General features: G+C 40.9%; 3 protein-coding genes across 5 annotated transcripts; 2 read left to right on the plus strand and 1 right to left on the minus strand.

The window, feature by feature from the left end:
- The first annotated feature begins 2,009 nt into the window (after positions 1–2,009).
- On the plus strand, positions 2,010–4,448 carry LOC109636229 (uncharacterized). Its single transcript, XM_020097839.2, has 3 exons — positions 2,010–2,806; positions 2,968–3,047; positions 3,472–4,448. The coding sequence occupies exons 1-3, from the start codon at positions 2,300–2,302 to the stop codon at positions 3,572–3,574; spliced, it is 690 nt and encodes a 229-aa protein (XP_019953398.1). The 5' UTR covers positions 2,010–2,299; the 3' UTR covers positions 3,575–4,448.
- A 198-nt stretch (positions 4,449–4,646) lies between these two features.
- LOC109636228 (kelch domain-containing protein 1) lies at positions 4,647–9,093 on the minus strand. Of its 3 annotated transcripts, none has more exons than XM_020097838.2 (14): positions 8,957–9,093; positions 8,633–8,742; positions 7,653–7,723; positions 7,410–7,527; positions 7,055–7,167; positions 6,674–6,761; positions 6,498–6,581; positions 6,310–6,390; positions 6,160–6,218; positions 5,896–6,005; positions 5,748–5,820; positions 5,512–5,596; positions 5,203–5,255; positions 4,647–4,980 (listed from the first exon to the last, which is right to left on the minus strand). In XM_020097838.2, the coding sequence occupies exons 2-14, from the start codon at positions 8,738–8,740 to the stop codon at positions 4,836–4,838; spliced, it is 1,188 nt and encodes a 395-aa protein (XP_019953397.2). In that variant the 5' UTR covers positions 8,741–8,742; positions 8,957–9,093; the 3' UTR covers positions 4,647–4,835. The 3 variants fall into 3 exon arrangements, with proteins under 3 accessions (XP_019953397.2, XP_069392068.1, XP_069392069.1); XM_069535967.1 differs by having other exon boundaries at positions 8,953–9,077; XM_069535968.1 differs by lacking the exon at positions 8,957–9,093 and having other exon boundaries at positions 8,633–8,883.
- A 1,392-nt stretch (positions 9,094–10,485) lies between these two features.
- pole2 (polymerase (DNA directed), epsilon 2) lies at positions 10,486–15,289 on the plus strand. The gene is made up of 19 exons (XM_020097964.2): positions 10,486–10,617; positions 11,161–11,261; positions 11,394–11,469; positions 11,762–11,839; positions 11,936–12,029; positions 12,122–12,196; positions 12,287–12,370; positions 12,513–12,569; positions 12,674–12,722; positions 12,832–12,904; positions 13,301–13,473; positions 13,559–13,648; positions 13,752–13,806; positions 13,893–13,952; positions 14,045–14,122; positions 14,280–14,388; positions 14,615–14,791; positions 14,934–15,001; positions 15,093–15,289. Exons 1-19 carry the CDS (start codon positions 10,547–10,549, stop codon positions 15,109–15,111), a joined length of 1,587 nt encoding a protein of 528 aa, XP_019953523.1. The 5' UTR covers positions 10,486–10,546; the 3' UTR covers positions 15,112–15,289.
- Positions 15,290–15,642: the final 353 nt, after the last annotated feature.

A 15,642-nucleotide genomic window follows, 5' to 3' on the forward strand; every position in this document is an offset into this window, starting at 1 on the left:
AAAGTTAACCAAGACTTAACATTTTACATATCCTTGTTATTTATAAACTGGTTTGTCAAAATGTATGTGTGTGTGTGTCTGTGTGTGTGTGTGTGTGTGTGTGTGTGTGTGTGTGTGTGTGTGTGTGTGTGTGTGTGTGTGTGTGTGTGTGTGTCTGTGTTTTCCCTCTTGACCCTGTCGTGCTCATGTTTGTGTACCTGACAGACTAAGAGGCCCAGACAGTTTTACTGGAATGCCTATCAGTGGGCAGCTGTCTTGTTAAATACTCTCCAGAGATTTGGTTTCACCGGACGTACAGGAGAAACGTCTTTTGGCTCAAAAGCCGCCACTACAGTTTGATTTGTTGCCTTTTAAATGGAGCAGTTGAGTCATGATAATTAATCTGACTCATGCTCTCCTGCTGTTTGGAGGAAACAAAAGTATCCACATCCCACCAGTCATTGTACAGGAAACAATACGATTCACTTAGTTTTTGAAGAACGACGGTTGTGCAGAACTTTCACAGAGTCTCTCAAGCTTCAGTCCACGCTGGAGGAATATTCTTGCAGCGGGGAGAAACTCAGAGAAACCACAGATATGTTGAGAGCTGGGCTGTGGCCTCCGTCCTGCAGCAGATCCTCCTCCCCCTCGTCTGGAAGCTGTTGAGTTCTTCTCCAGATGTGACCGCCTGATCTTTTTAATGATACACTGGCCCAGGCAGAGCGTGACAGAAATGGGGACCGAAAACAACACAAACAAGGCTGCAGGAGAAGCGGGGGGTGGTGAGACAAGCTCGCTCATGTGCTTGAATTTTTATGTACAAGATATAATGAGCAATTCAACTTTCACCTATAAGTGGGGTTTATTGCACCTATGGAGAGGGAAAGGAAACTGCAGGATATGATTATGCTGTTATTGCACAAACAGGAGGATGTGCCTGTTACTCTGAGTTTTCCAAGATGATACCATCTTCGAAGTGAATTAAAGAGAGACTGGAGATATTGGTAGTGAAATGGTTAAGATCAGAGAGACACACATGTATAACTGCAAATGTGGGTTGTTGCAAAACAGCTATTTTTGTAGTTTCACATAAACATTTGCAGCTTTAGAATGTCAAGGGGCGGAATCCTCGTCTTTTCCTCTTTGATGAAATAACATCTACGAATGTTCTCTAAAATTCAGCCAGTAAAGCAGGAATGTTCTTGAGACATCTGGATCTTGCGGGCTGATCCCCCCCCCCCCTCTTCACAGTTGGAAACTTGCCGGTTGTTCAACCAGCAGGTGTCTTTGACTTGGTCATCCTCCAGAGAGAACAGGTTGCACAGCTGTCTGCCGCACACACAAATGTTTGCACACACACAAGCGAGGGAGAGAGGGGCCAAAGACCTGCTTAATGAACAATGGCAAACAAGGTCTTCGCTCGAGTTGGACTCTGGGTTTTCTTGTGGGGACAGCTCTGGCAGGGAGATGCCCCCGCTCTGTCTTTTGTACGTGCAAGTGGACCAAACAAAAGCTTATTGAGGAATCTCTGGGAAGCCCGGGCTGTTGGAAAGGAATGCCCCCTCTGTCTTGTGACTCAGTGCTTCAGTCTTAATCAGTCACCAGAGGGGCTGGTGAGCTGGGGGCCTCTCGGGCCCTGGCGGGCGGACAGGAACTCACTCACTCTTGACCTCTCTTGGCACAATAAAAATTTGTTAGCTGTGCACAGACGGGCAAAAGGCTGGTGATTGTTGCTGATAAATCAAACTAACTGCTCCTATTAGCCTTTTCATCCTCATACTGTCTAAATCCTTATGTAACCTCTTTGTCAGGTCAGGAAATGGCTACGTATCAGTTTTCTTTTTCTTCAAACAGAAATCATTTAAACTCGGCGGCACACGAGAGACTCAACAGTCCAGCTTCTACAGAGAGAGTTGCTTTTGTTCTGCAGAAATAATGGAAACATAAAGGGTGAGTGTTTCCCACTATATGAAGGCGGAGCTTTTTCCCCAAGGTCCTGAGCCAAACTGGTGTTATGTAACTGATTCACTGCTTCTCACCCTGACGTTGAATTACTCCAAAGTTTACAGCCAGTCAGAGCATGGGATAATATCATCAGAGCTCAGTTCTGCAGATGAGGAGGAGAGGAGTTTAGGGAAATTGGCATTAAGAGCAGATTTTCAGCCAAAGATCTGTCTCACAAATTGAAAACTGACCTTAAACACTGCCAAGGATCAAGTTCTTGTTGGTTAATATTCAACTCTGGCAGATTTCTCACTGCGCCTGAAGGGGGATTTGGAAATGGCACTTTAGATTTTGGGAGCAGTCAGACACACTGAACATGGGCAGCGGTCCGAGCCGAGGGAAGAAGGTCGCTCCTGCTTGTATGAGCGAGGTGAACGTGACCAAAACTACCGCCGGGGTCCCGTCACCCAAACAGGACAGCCGCATATTCAAACCCCTGAAGATCCACGCGGTTTTACGCAACGCGCGCAACAGTGCGCAACCGGACTGCCACAGCCAGGGGCCCGACTCCGACTTCTCCGGGGAAGACGATGACATCGACGCAGAGCTGGACACGGTTCTCGCGGACTATGAGGAGCGAGAGACGATCCCCGTTAAGAAACAACCTCCCAAGAAGACTTTTATGAAATCCAAAACATACGGACTGTGCCACTTCGGCCGGGAGGACACCGAGGACGAAGTCAGCGCGGCTCCTCGGCTCAGCGCTTCGGGAAGAGACGAGGAGCCACGTGGCTCCCGCGGAGGATCCGAAGATGTAAACAAGAGGAGCAATGATGCCTTCACACACTTAAAACACCACACAGTGTGCACCAGTCAGCATCATGTAAGGACTTTCATTTTCTAGTATTTTATTCTATTTATTATTGGATTACGCACAACTTCTACGATTTTTAACCCAGTTCGTTGTAGATCAAAAAAGGAGGATCGTTTTAAATTCCTGGATAAATGATCAGATTGTTTTCTTTTGTCTCTGGTTTGTGTCAGTCCTCGTCCTCTTCCTCCTCACGGGGCTTCTTGACAAGAGGGTCTCTGCTGGACTCAGTGCCCACATCAGAAAAACAATCGTAAGTAGACAACTCTGATCAATAATGGATTGATTGAGCTCAGTGGAGTAGTAAAAACCGAGCAGGGCCCAGATCGAGTTTAACTCAGAGGGATCCAAATACCAAGTCTTTGTTGTCAGTGCAGATCAGATTAGTCAGACGTCTGCAAACAGGACAGAGACAAACACGAGTTGGAGCTAAGTGTGAAAACTGGAAGCACGACTGTGAAATATGAATTTATAAAACCTAGGGCGTAGATTTCATACCACAGGCCTTTACTCCACTATGCCTTTCTTTGCAACAGCGCAGAATCACCATTTGATTGTTTAAATGTGGTTTTTACTCGATAAATGAGGCCATGTGTGGTTTAAAAGATAACAAATGTCATTTTAGTTTTCCTGTCCTTATCCGGCCTCTTGTTGACATGCTTCCAAACTCTCCCCAGGACTTTTGGCAGCTGCCACAGCTCCTCTCTCACCATGCCAGTCATCCTGTACGATGGATCTGAAGAGGAGCTGATGGACACTATTGAGCGAGAGTTTAGTTGACCCCCAGCTGAGGAGCTACTGTACCGAGGATTATGTCTTTATATGGGATACATCGGTTTGAGAGAGGGAACCAGGGTTGATTCAGACAAACTCACTGCGTCACAGGGAAGGTTACACTTCACTGTATTCATGCAGGGCTTCCTGGGTAAATTTGACGCACGCAGCTGAACCCCCCCACACCTTTGAATTTACACAAGTCTTACTTAACAACAAGAGACAGTGTAATTCCAGAGTTAATACAACAGCAGCCTGAACACATGCCAGGAGGTTTTTCCTCTCAGACACCAGAGCTGTTGACTGACAGAGGCCTGCTTGGTTTGTTGTCTGCAGTGGTGAGGTTTCACCTTCTCAGTCCCGCCGGCCTCCCACAGAGCATGCACCTTATTACTTAACCTTACTTTAACTTGTCTGTTAATAGGTGAAGGAGTGAACGCAGACATTTTTCTATTCGCTCAAACTGCACTTCTGCACATTTGAGCACATTCTTAAGGACCTTATATATGCAAAGATAACATTTTCCACCAGCAGCAAAGTTTAGGGTTATATTTTTTCATGAGTGGCAGCGACCCATGCAAAGGTATGAGCCGACATTGTTTATTTAAGGTTTCCTTCCTGACCACAGTTCCTGCTTTTCTCCACCCTAAAGAAGAAGGAATGTGTGGCAACACAGAGACTCTGAGTCAGACTCAGTTTGACACATTGAAGCATAAAGGCCTGCTGCCCCCCAGTGGTGGAACACGACCGAGGTTGACATGCATGAAAGATTCTGTAAAATCTTCATCATCAACATGTCACTGTTTAAGGAAATAGGAATTTCAACCAGGAGAATTTTGTAATTTTTGGTTTATATTGCAATAAAAAATTTACTAGATCATGTGATCGTGGTGGAGAGAAACTGTGTGTGTGTGACAACGTGTCCAACCAGGAAAAAGCAGCTTTTTTAAAATGTTCTTTTGAATGTAAGGCAGCGTAAAGTCTCTAAAGTTGACCTATGCCATTGTGTGTGTGTGTGTGTTGTGTGTGTGTGTTGTGTGTGTGTGTCCTTTCCAAAAATGCACATCAGACAAAAGAATTCTTTCCACTGTGTTATTTGATCATACAGTCATCACATGAACACCATAAAATATATTAACACCATAAAATATTTTAAAATACTGCCCCGCAGTGTGAGATAGATATTCTCACTGAAGGGAGAACCATACATACATAAAAATTGCATTGATATTGCATTGTTGTTGGCATTTAGGTACAAGTTGTTCACTTAGGTACGTTTTTGCTTCTTTGAAGGTCTGTAGAACGACATCCTCCTCTTCACTGCTGCGAGGAGTTTAGGAGGCAGGAGCGGAAACTGGTTTCTGAGCATTTCATGGTCCTTCACGTTCTTTGCAATGAAGTCTTCACAAATCCTGTCAAAAGATTTAACAAAAACAGACGTCATTATTACATCATTAGATTATTTTTAACATGAGCTATAAATAAAGCACTATTTCTGTCGGGAGACTCATGTTATTAATTGAACTTGTATGTGACAAGTCAGAGAGTCTTACTCTGTTTACTACTTTGTTTCGTTTTTCTGGTGTAAGTAAAAATGTCTTTTTCATGAAAGAAAAAATACAGAAAATAATTACCTGAATAGAGGATACGGCTGCATCTGGAAAACGAGTGCATCATTGCAGTGACCCTAAAGCAAAATATAAGGTTATGAGGTTTGATCTGCAATTACAGAGACTATGAATATTAAACACAAACTGCATAACATGTGCATGCAAAACGTTTATTTTTCTGTTAACATAGTTTTGTGCCTGTGTTCATGTGTCAGGACAGAAAGGACAAAACAGCAACTCCCATGTCAGGATGATTTTCAACGAGTTTTTAAAATTTATTTCACATCTATTATTTACTTAAGGTTCAGTTGTTTGTCTCTCAGTGATACTAACAGTGTCAACAAGGAGGATGTAGTCACAACTTCCACCAAACACAATGACGTCAGAGTCTTTCCCTGGACACGCTGTGTGCCACAACCTAGAGTCGGAGAAAACAGAAAAGACACAAACTTAACATCTGCTCATATTCTTACAAAAACATTATGTTAGCATCTGTCAACAAGTGATAAATATACCAGACAACACATTCATAAATGCACCATGGCAACAGAGTAGTGATGTGTTGCTACCTTGGCTTATCCTTATAGGGATGTTCCACTTCTCTCCATGTTTTTGTTTCAACATCAAGCAGCCACCCGTCACCTGATGGAGGAAAATGTGTTTTCTTTAACAAAAATCATAAAACTTAGAAAAAAACACTTATGTGCGTTTTCTTACTCATTGGTTTGCAGTCTGAGCTGAGACCTCCGAACAGGAACAAGGTGCTGTCTGATACTGCTGTGAGTGTATGCCACGATCTGCCCACCGGAGCCGCGGACATCGGATTTCTGGAAAACATGTTTTACACAACGCGGTCAAAGAAAAACGTATTACATACCACACATTTATAAACATTGAATTTTAATAGCTCCTCACTGTCTAAAAAAAAATATGTCTAATGAATATGGAATAGTTTCCTTGGTCTCTCATACACACACTCACATTTCTGACCAGGTCCATGATTCAAAGTCCAGACAGTGAATGTCAGTTGTTCTGGTTTCCTGTATTTAAACAAGGTACAGTTATGAATGGCAGACTTTGACTGGTGTTCTGTGTGTATTAATGACTGAATGCAGCGTGTCGAGATCTCACCATGACTCTGCCTCCACACACGTATCCTCTGTGACCAGCGGTGGCGCAGGCGTGGGCAGCCCTGGGGGCGGGAGCACGGCCCTGCCACACAAAAACTGTCATTATAAATCTTGTAGCGTATTTCTATTTTCTATAAAATACATAAATGTTGCTAAACCAAATCATTGTATAGAAGCATGTGACCTTACATGGGTTTGTGGTTCACTCCAGCTGGCTTGCCTGGGGTCAAATATATGAACCTCATTGTTCCATCCCCAGAAAACATCCTCCACCTGACAACAACAAGAGAGTCACATGATCAGAGAGAGAACAATTGGATTTCTAACATTTTATTATTGACGCCAATAAAACAAAAAAATTTTACCCATGCTGCTTCATCTACAATGAAGCTTCTGTTCCTGCTGTCGACATCACTCAGGAGTTTGTGACCATATCCTCCAAAGTAGATTAACCTGGATTATGAGAAAAGAAAGGTCATCAGAAGTTGATTAGAACTGAAATAAACAACGAATACATAAATAAAAATACACAACTTGAACCAAAAAACATAGATAGTAAATAAAAATTGAAAAATATGAGAAAGAAAATATTGAAAAGCAAAAGACTAAGCTCCCCAAACGTTACATGTATCAAACTGTGAAGTGTGTGAGGTATTGACATGTTACCGATTATAAGTTAGTTCATGAACATTACAGTTGTATTTTCTAACAGTACTGGAATCACTGATCGTCCTCGCACTGCTCACCGTCCTTCATAAACCCAGCAGGACAATTTGTCTCGAGGGGACGGAGCAGAGCCTGTCTCGTGTACGGTCTTCTTCCACCTGTATTTACCGTCCGTCAGGTTGACACAGTAGAGCTGTTGGAAGGCAAACACTGGTCACTTCCTCATGTAAACCTTTTACAGAAGCTGTGACCTCTGGATGACTGAAGCGCTGATGTACATTTGTTTCTGTTTTTGCAGTGAGGAATTTCTACTGTCTGAGGCATGAGTCCATTTTTATGGTCCGAAAAAATTGGAGGCTAGAATTTAAATATGCAAACTGATAGAATTTTATAGAAAATAGAAGTGATGTCTTGAATCGAGGGGTCCAGCCTCACCTCATTGGTCTGTCTGTTGTCATCACACCCTCCAAATATGTACATGTGTCCGTTCAGGGAGCAGCCGCAACTCCCAGACATGGAGGGAGGCACGTCACCTGTCATATGAAACACTCGCCTTCAGAAACAAGAGCAGAGACAAAACAATATATGAGACGCAAAACTTAACTTCACGTGTTTCATCCAACAGTTTCTAACAATAGAGGCGACAGCAGAACGCTCTGATGCTGAGTCTTTTCTTACCAGACACCTTGTTGTAAGTCATACTCCCAGATTTCATCGCTGGGTAGGAAAACTTCATCCTCAGCAATTGACTGTAGAGAATGAAATGTGTCTATTAGAATTAAATATGTATGTACTGACAGCAGATCATGTCTTAAATCGTTTTATTGCAATGTAGATTCAGTTATTGGTTATATCTTTGATATGAAATGAAATACAAATGCTAAATTCAAAACCATGCAAAAATCTATATACTGTACAGATTTTCTTGAAACTTGTCAGGATAAGGAAGTCTTCAAGGAACAACCAGAAACTTTTAGAGCTGATTCTATGAAGGGGGCAGATCCAGGATTGTTTTCTTTCACATTCTGATATAAGGTATATTTTTAAACATCTTTGTGAATTTCTCACAAAACAATGCTGTGATCAGGCATATTTCAAGAGCTAATACCTATGAGCAGGTGAAATGAGGAGCAAAACCAGATAATAACTCTCTTTATCGACTCTTGTTGTATTTATTTGCTGGTTAAGGATGTCCTCAGTTCTCAATGAGCCTCATTAAATAAAGTCTGTGTATGGTCTGTGTATGGTCTGTCTGTCTGTCTGTCTGTCTGTCTGTCTGTCTGTGTATGGTCTGTGTATGGTCTGTCTGTCTGTCTGTCTGTCTGTGTATTGTCTGTGTATGGTCTGTCTGTCTGTCTGTCTGTCTGTCTGTCTGTGTTTGGTCTGTCTGTCTGTCTGTGTTTGGTCTGTCTGTCTGTCTGTCTGTGTTTGGTCTGTCTGTCTGTCTGTCTGTCTGTGTATTGTCTGTGTATGGTCTGTCTGTCTGTCTGTCTGTCTGTCTGTGTTTGGTCTGTCTGTCTGTCTGTGTATGGTCTGTGTATGGTCTGTCTGTCTGTCTGTCTGTCTGTCTGTCTGTCTGTCTGTGTTTGGTCTGTCTGTCTGTGTATGGTCTGTCTGTCTGTCCGTTTCGTTATTGTCTGTCTGTGTGTTTTTCTCACCACGTAGCCCCCCCACACATACAGCAGGTTGTCCTCCACCACAGCCGTATGTCCGCTCCTCTCTCGGGCCACCAGCTCGGAGCAGTGGGTCTCGAACTCTGGATCCATGACTGTAAGAAGAAAAGAGAAGACGGAGACGTGTCCTCGAGGTTGAGATGATCCAGAAGAAACTAAACATGTCACATGTGAAATCCAACATGCATGTAGTTGGGGGTTAGTGTTCCTGCTGCATGTTTTTCAGTCTGTGTTCGTATCGTGACGCTGATCTGAGGTTTCAACACTGAAACATTTGTGCAGAAATCAAACCAAACCAAACCCACTCACAGACCACAGGACGATGCTCAGTCCCTCCGAGCTTCTTCCTATGTTGTGAAAACTAAAACGTCCATTTGACGTGAAACCAGCAGGACGTCGCTCCTCCTGACGTGAAGCTGCCGAAGTGACCCGAAAATACACTTCCGGTTCTTTATGTTTCAAAATAAAACCCCACTGAATGCTGTGTTTATTAACAGCATGAGTCATAAGCGTTGGTGTCAATTTAAATATGATTAGGCTAAATAGTTCAGTTAAATTAGATATATTAAACAATCGTGAAAAACCCCATATGTTTTTGTTTGTTTTAACACAGTCTGTGGGGAATGGTCAAACATCAGTCAGGTCTGTACATGAGGGAACAGCTGTTTGGTTTTCACCACGTGGTGTTCACACAAATGGTCAAACTACAGACTCTATTTATTTAAAAATAGTCATCTTATATGTGTGTTTCCTTTTGGTTTGGTACCTCTTTCTCTCATTATGGCTTTTTGGCTGTAAAATGTAACGTTATATTAAATCAGACCAGCATCATGGCTGTAAAGTAACCTTTTTATTTTAGGTACATGCTCTTCACACAAAATGGAAAGTGTCTTGTTATAATATGGTTCATTATCATGTAGTTACACTCAGTGACCACTGTATTAGTTACACCTTTTCAATCTAATGCAAACTAATCCAGCCCTGACATCAACTTTATAAACCAAGTTGGGTTTTAGTCAGAATTGTGTAAATTAATTGATATGTTTATTATTAAGGTGGTGTTGTGCTGGACTTCATTATATTGAGTGTATATTATATACTACATATTTAATACAGGTCAACATTTGTATGATGTCTTTATTAATAGACTGAAACTGTGTGTTTGTTCTAAAATTTAAAAAGAATTGACAAAATGAAATACATTGGCTGAGGTTTAAATAATTAGGTCCAATGATGGCACATACTAATCAGTTCTTTCGGTGTCAAATACACAGTAGTGTAAAACACTGGTTAAAATGGATAAGAGTACTTGTATGAAGTGTATTGTTCCAGCTCAAGAGAGCATTGTCTATACAATAGTCTACAACTGGGAACAGCATGATACACACAGGGACAAACAGGAAACTGCAGGACTGGATCGACTTGTCAGGGGACCCAGGGTCAATAAAAACCTGGTTGTACCTTCAAGAGCCTCTGACCATTTGTAACTGCAGACTGGGTTTCATGTTCATTCCAACTTCCCTTTAACTTCAGTGCATCCAGCAGATTACACAAGGCAGTTCAATCTTTTTGTCCACAAACAAACAAGTATGGCAGAATTAAAATCCTTGGTTCTTTGTGTGTGTTAGTTTGAGGTAAATTTAAAAAACACATTTATTAAGAAAAAAAAAACCTAATGAACATATCATATCTTATCAGATTCTTTATTTATAATCATACTGTTTATTTATTTATTAAATTAAATTTTACTTTAAAGTGCTATGTATGTATAAATTAGATGATAACGAGGATTAATATTGTTGCTGTTTTTCCTCGAGTCTTCAGCGGAAGTGATGAAATACATGCGGAAGTAGCCATTTAGCGCCAAAGCTTGAGTCGGACATAGAGACACAAACAGAAATGGATGTTGCTCGGAAAATAAAGACCAAAGTGTCCGCTGGCTTCAAGATGCGGGGACTCATGCTGCGACCGTATGTATTATAGTAATGTTTAAATGTTGTTTAAAGGTATTACACTGAAAGTTAAAGCTGGAAGAACGCGGGGCGATACTTTGTGATCTTCTGTTGTGTTCCAGTGAAGACAAGGACTTGACACTTAACTGTGTTAAATTAAACGAGTTTCAACCCCTGATCTTTAAAGTAGCTCCCATCAATTTCACCTCAGCTAACACAGAAGCTGATTTGAGCATTTTCACTTCAACGTCAGATGGTTTCAATGGTGGAAGAGGACGATTAACTTCTTAGTGTCACTATATTAAATGCAAGTAAATACAGATAAAGACATGAACATCACAATATACTTCAGCAGAATTATACATATTCTATAACTGCATTATAAGCAGTGTTATGTCTCCATCAACTTAATGTAAATAACTGTATCTCCTGTCACCTGTTTCAGTACACGTGTATTTTTTACAGAAGCAAACACACATTTTCTTGAAGTGTTGTAATAGTCTGTAGTTTTTTAGCATCAGTCAAAAGAACTAATAACATGTCCATGTTTTCTTGCACCAGTGACGCCAGCAAATACTTCGTCGAGGTGCTGGAGTCCGTCGATCCTTCTGAGCTGGATGATGTTATTGAAAGGGTCCTGGATGCAGTGGAGAAGCAGCCATGTATGTACAGTAAAGTAATACAGTCTCCACAGATCACAGTGTGTTTAATGCTGCAGTACGTGTGCACAATATGTGATCGTGTGTTTTAACTGCAGTGTTCATGTTGTGACTACAGTGTGTGTTTCCCAACAGTGTCCTCTAGTATGATAGAACGGCCTGTGGTGGAAATTGCCGTGCAGGACTGCACTCAGTCTTGTGATGAAAACATGTAAGTGGGGCAACAACCAATTAATGTTTCATGTGGTATATTATTTGATGTCTATATTTTCAATGATTTTATTCTGGTGTAAGTTACAGTATGTTGTCAATCAAAATAGTAGTCGTATGCTCTAATATCCACTTTTAAAAATGAATCTGAAAACATGCATAAATGTGGCACATTAAGTGTTTTATGTAACCATCACATAACGTACGTTTCAGTCTCTTGACTAATAATTATTTGTAGTCGTGTAATCACCTTTATTGGGCTGTAGAGAAAATCTTATGATACTGTCTTCCAGAGATAATGTCTTCAACATCATTGGAGCCTTCCATGTGCCCAGATACATTTACAATGTGGAGCGGAAGAAATTTGTACCGTGAGTAAAGGGGCAGCTTCTGTCATTTTTTAAATATTACTCCAAGCGAAGTTTTAAAAGCTTTATCATCTTTTTTTATTCTGTTCTTCCATTCAGTATCAGTATGACCAGACATCCAACCCCCAGTCTATGTGGCGTGGCCAAAGACAAAGCTGAACTCTTCAGGGAGCGCTACACAATATTACAACAGGTCAGTGATGATGGGCTTCCCTGGCTGCTCTCGCTGCTATTTACAATCTGTGCAGTTTGTATGTTGTATTAAATAAGACATATTTTTTGTAGCGTACACATCGGCACGAGCTCTTCACCCCACCTGCGATCGGAGCTGCTGTTGAGGAGGGTCAAAACAAATTTCAGGTATCAAATAATCATCATTTTAATCATCATCCTCACTTTTGAGGGAAAATAATTCCACTTACAGGTTGTTTTGCTGTGATTTGTCTTTAGCTGAAGACAATTGAAGCATTGCTCGGTAGCACAGCTAAACTCGGAGAGGTGATTGTACTTGGGATGATCACACAACTGAAAGAGGTGAGTTAGATAAGTTTATACATTTCTGTTTAAGTTCACACAGAGAAAAATGTCTTTAACTTCTTCTAGCTCCTTGATGAAATTCTGAATTTTCCTGTCTGTCCGATCTTTAAAAAAATTGAGTGTCTAAAATATTTTTTAGGGTAAATTCTACCTGGAGGACCCAAGTGGAACAGTGCAGCTGGACATGTCCAAAGCAATATCCTTTAACCTGGTTGTTTCAGCCTGTCAATAATAACTGGTTTATATTCTCTTTTTATTTGTGGCTTTTAAAATGGATGAATTCCTTAATGACATTCTCACCAGTTTCATAATGGCCTGTACACAGAATCCTGCTTTGTGCTGGCAGAGGGTAAGAAAACTACTCCTTGTTATTTAAGACAAAATATGCATTTAGATGAAAACAATGAAATGTCATGTGACGTATCTTATTAGACGTTTTTTGCCTTTTCTTGGTGAAGGTTGGTACGAGGACTCGGTTTTCCACATCAATGGTTTTGGGTTTCCGCCAACAGAGCCATCATCAGCCACAAGGTCAGTGGGTTTGAAGATAAGTGTTGAGGCAAACTCTCATTGGAGGTTGAAGTAGTGAGCGGTCTGTGGGGATTGATCCAGTCTCATGTTAGATAACGGGGTGAGTCAGAGGCTGTGAAGTAATTTGATTTCTGTTGTTTGGTTTGCAGTGAAATTGTCTCTGAAGTATTTGATCCTTTGTTCCTGTTGTAAACCAGTGGCTTAACCTAGCAAATATCTTTCAATAGCTGAGTATGGAAACTGTCTTTAGTTACAGTATGATGATTTCATTAAATAAATTATTTGTATTTCAAGTTTAGTATTAGGTTGGATAGTTCAATATCTTAAGGTGAATCCTGCAATGACACATGAGTTTGTTGTTGTTCTCTCATCACATGATCCTTGCTTCATCTCCAGGGCGTACTATGGCAACATTAACTTCTTCGGGGGTCCATCCACCACATCGGTGAAGGCTTCTGCCAAGCTGAAGCAGCTGGAGGAGGAGAATGAGGATGCCATGTTGGTAATTGTTTCTGACGTGTGGCTGGACAGCGTTGAAGTGATGGAAAAGCTCAACCTCATGTTCTCAGGTCTGCTATTGCACCATAGTCATAAACTTCTGAGAATACATCCATGAGAAGCCAGTCGCATTAATATTTACTTTGTTTATTTCAGGCTATGCGGCAATGCCTCCTACATGTTTTATTTTGTGTGGGAACTTTTCTTCTGCTCCATATGGAAAAACACAGATCAAGTCACTCAAAGGTGAAACTCACCACTCATAATCTATTGTACTTATTAAGATCTGTTTGTGTAAATAAGGGAAACATTACCACGTTTCATAATTTCATTATTTTTCTATTTTTAGAGTCACTGAAAGCTCTCGCTGATACCATATGTTCCTACCCCAGCATTCACAGCAGGTAAGATGAGATTTGTACTCTGTTGTATTGTTAACTATTCTAGTTTCCAAACGTTTGACTGAAGTCTGTTCATCCTAAACCTGCAGAAGTCGCTTTGTGTTTGTTCCTGGTCCTGAAGACCCTGGTCCAGGCACCATCCTGCCCAGGTAAACACAGACATCTGGTATTTGACATGATGATGTGAGACGTGTACATTATTTTGGGATAAATGTGAATACCATGAATTTGTTTCCCACAGGCCTCCCTTGGCAGACCACATCACAGACGAGTTCAAAGAGAGGGTGCCGTTTTCAGTGTTCACGACTAACCCATGCAGGTGAAACCAATATGTGACTATTATCACATGTGGACATGTTGTCTGATCAGGGTTTGAATTGTTGAAGACAATCAGTCATTTTACAAGTAACATACTTTGATATGTAAGGCCTTTACGAGAAATGTTCCTCATTGTCATGTTGTGTTTTTCCTGTCAGGATCCAGTACTGCAGCCAGGAGATCGTCATTATCAGAGAAGACCTGGTCAATAAGATGTGCAGGAACTGTGTGAGGTTGCCCAACAACAACCTTGACATTCCAAACCATGTGAGTTTCAGCTTCTCAAACAGATCTCTTCTTACTTAGTGACATTTCTGACTTGTACACACACACAGGGACAAATATAAGTCTTATTTCCCTTCATACACAGTGTTCAAAAGTCAGCAATTCTCTCTAAGTGTTCTCGGAGCAATGAGTGGTTGCTGCAAAGATTTCCGAACACGTCAGTTCTTGTCGTTTATATGAATTGTGATTCTTTTTCCTCTCTCTTTAGTTTGTTAAGACCATCCTATCTCAGGGTCACCTGACTCCACTGCCTCTGTATGTCAGTCCTGTGTTCTGGGCGTATGACTATTCCCTGCGTGTCTATCCGGTCCCTGACGTCATCGTCTTCGCAGACAAATACGACCCCTTCAGCATCACTAACACAGACTGCCTCTGCGTCAACCCGGTATGAAACAAATGTACTTTAAATGAGTTTAGCGGATAGATTGTTTTTTTTACAAGTGTTAGTGATTTAATTTATATAATTTTGTTCCTACAGCCAATAAGCCTCACTTACATGTTTTGATACCAATGTGTGATTTTGACAGGGCTCATTCCCGAGAAGTGGCTTCACATTTAAGGTGTACTACCCATCCAACAAAACCGTTGAGGACAGGTACGTTCTCCTTAAATTTAAATTTTCACATCATTCACTACAGATAACTGTGTTTTCAACATTCACTAATGTACTCACTTATCTGTTACAGCAAACTTCAAGGGCTCTAAAGAAAATCATGGATCCACAAGTGCTGCTGTTTTCATTCGTCTTTGTACATTGTCTTTGTATGATACTGTGTGTTTAAATGGACTAGTAATAACCCATTGGTTTTTTTTAAGCGTGTATGATTTCTGTATGTATGTGTATCGTCATGCAAAATAAAGATTTTACTCTTGATACTGAAAACGGTGACATCTTTCTGTTGGCACAACAATCGGCTCTGATTTGAAAATGCACTTTATCAGAAGGTTTACACATACAAGGAATTTGGTGTGCTTGAGCTGAGCTAAATATAGAAATAGAAAACCGTGTAGAAATATAAAGACCTATGCACTTTATTGGCCACAAAAAAATTGTTTTGACAGCATTGTGCAATTTGCTCAAGGTAGACTGGATTTTTTGGGGACAGAATTACACTCAGAATAAAGTTTTTGTGAAATAAGGATATTATTAATTCAAATTCTTGACATCTGCAAGAAATGGGGTATTTCTCTTTCCAAACTTGATAATGAAGTTAAGTTTACCTTTCAGCTTAAGAA

The sequence above is a fragment of the Paralichthys olivaceus genome, chromosome 12, assembly GCF_024713975.1.
Source record: "Paralichthys olivaceus isolate ysfri-2021 chromosome 12, ASM2471397v2, whole genome shotgun sequence".
NCBI classification, from domain to species: Eukaryota; Metazoa; Chordata; class Actinopteri; order Pleuronectiformes; family Paralichthyidae; genus Paralichthys; species Paralichthys olivaceus.

Excerpts from the sequence above, each read along its gene's own strand:
- LOC109636229 (XM_020097839.2), top strand. The coding sequence starts at position 2,300 with ATGGGCAGCGGTCCGAGCCGAGGGAAGAAGGTCGCTCCTGCTTGTATG. Across the intron at positions 2,807-2,967 it reads TGTGCACCAGTCAGCATCAT|TCCTCGTCCTCTTCCTCCTC; the intron begins GTAAGGACTTTC and ends GGTTTGTGTCAG. Across the intron at positions 3,048-3,471 it reads CCCACATCAGAAAAACAATC|GACTTTTGGCAGCTGCCACA; the intron begins GTAAGTAGACAA and ends AACTCTCCCCAG.
- LOC109636228 (XM_020097838.2), bottom strand. The coding sequence starts at position 8,740 with ATGGATCCAGAGTTCGAGACCCACTGCTCCGAGCTGGTGGCCCGAGAG. Across the intron at positions 6,582-6,673 it reads TTGTAGATGAAGCAGCATGG|GTGGAGGATGTTTTCTGGGG; the intron begins GTAAAATTTTTT and ends TGTTGTTGTCAG. Across the intron at positions 6,391-6,497 it reads GGAGTGAACCACAAACCCAT|GGCCGTGCTCCCGCCCCCAG; the intron begins GTAAGGTCACAT and ends TTTGTGTGGCAG.
- pole2 (XM_020097964.2), top strand. The coding sequence starts at position 10,547 with ATGGATGTTGCTCGGAAAATAAAGACCAAAGTGTCCGCTGGCTTCAAG. Across the intron at positions 11,840-11,935 it reads GAGCGGAAGAAATTTGTACC|TATCAGTATGACCAGACATC; the intron begins GTGAGTAAAGGG and ends TCTTCCATTCAG. Across the intron at positions 13,807-13,892 it reads TACCCCAGCATTCACAGCAG|AAGTCGCTTTGTGTTTGTTC; the intron begins GTAAGATGAGAT and ends CTAAACCTGCAG.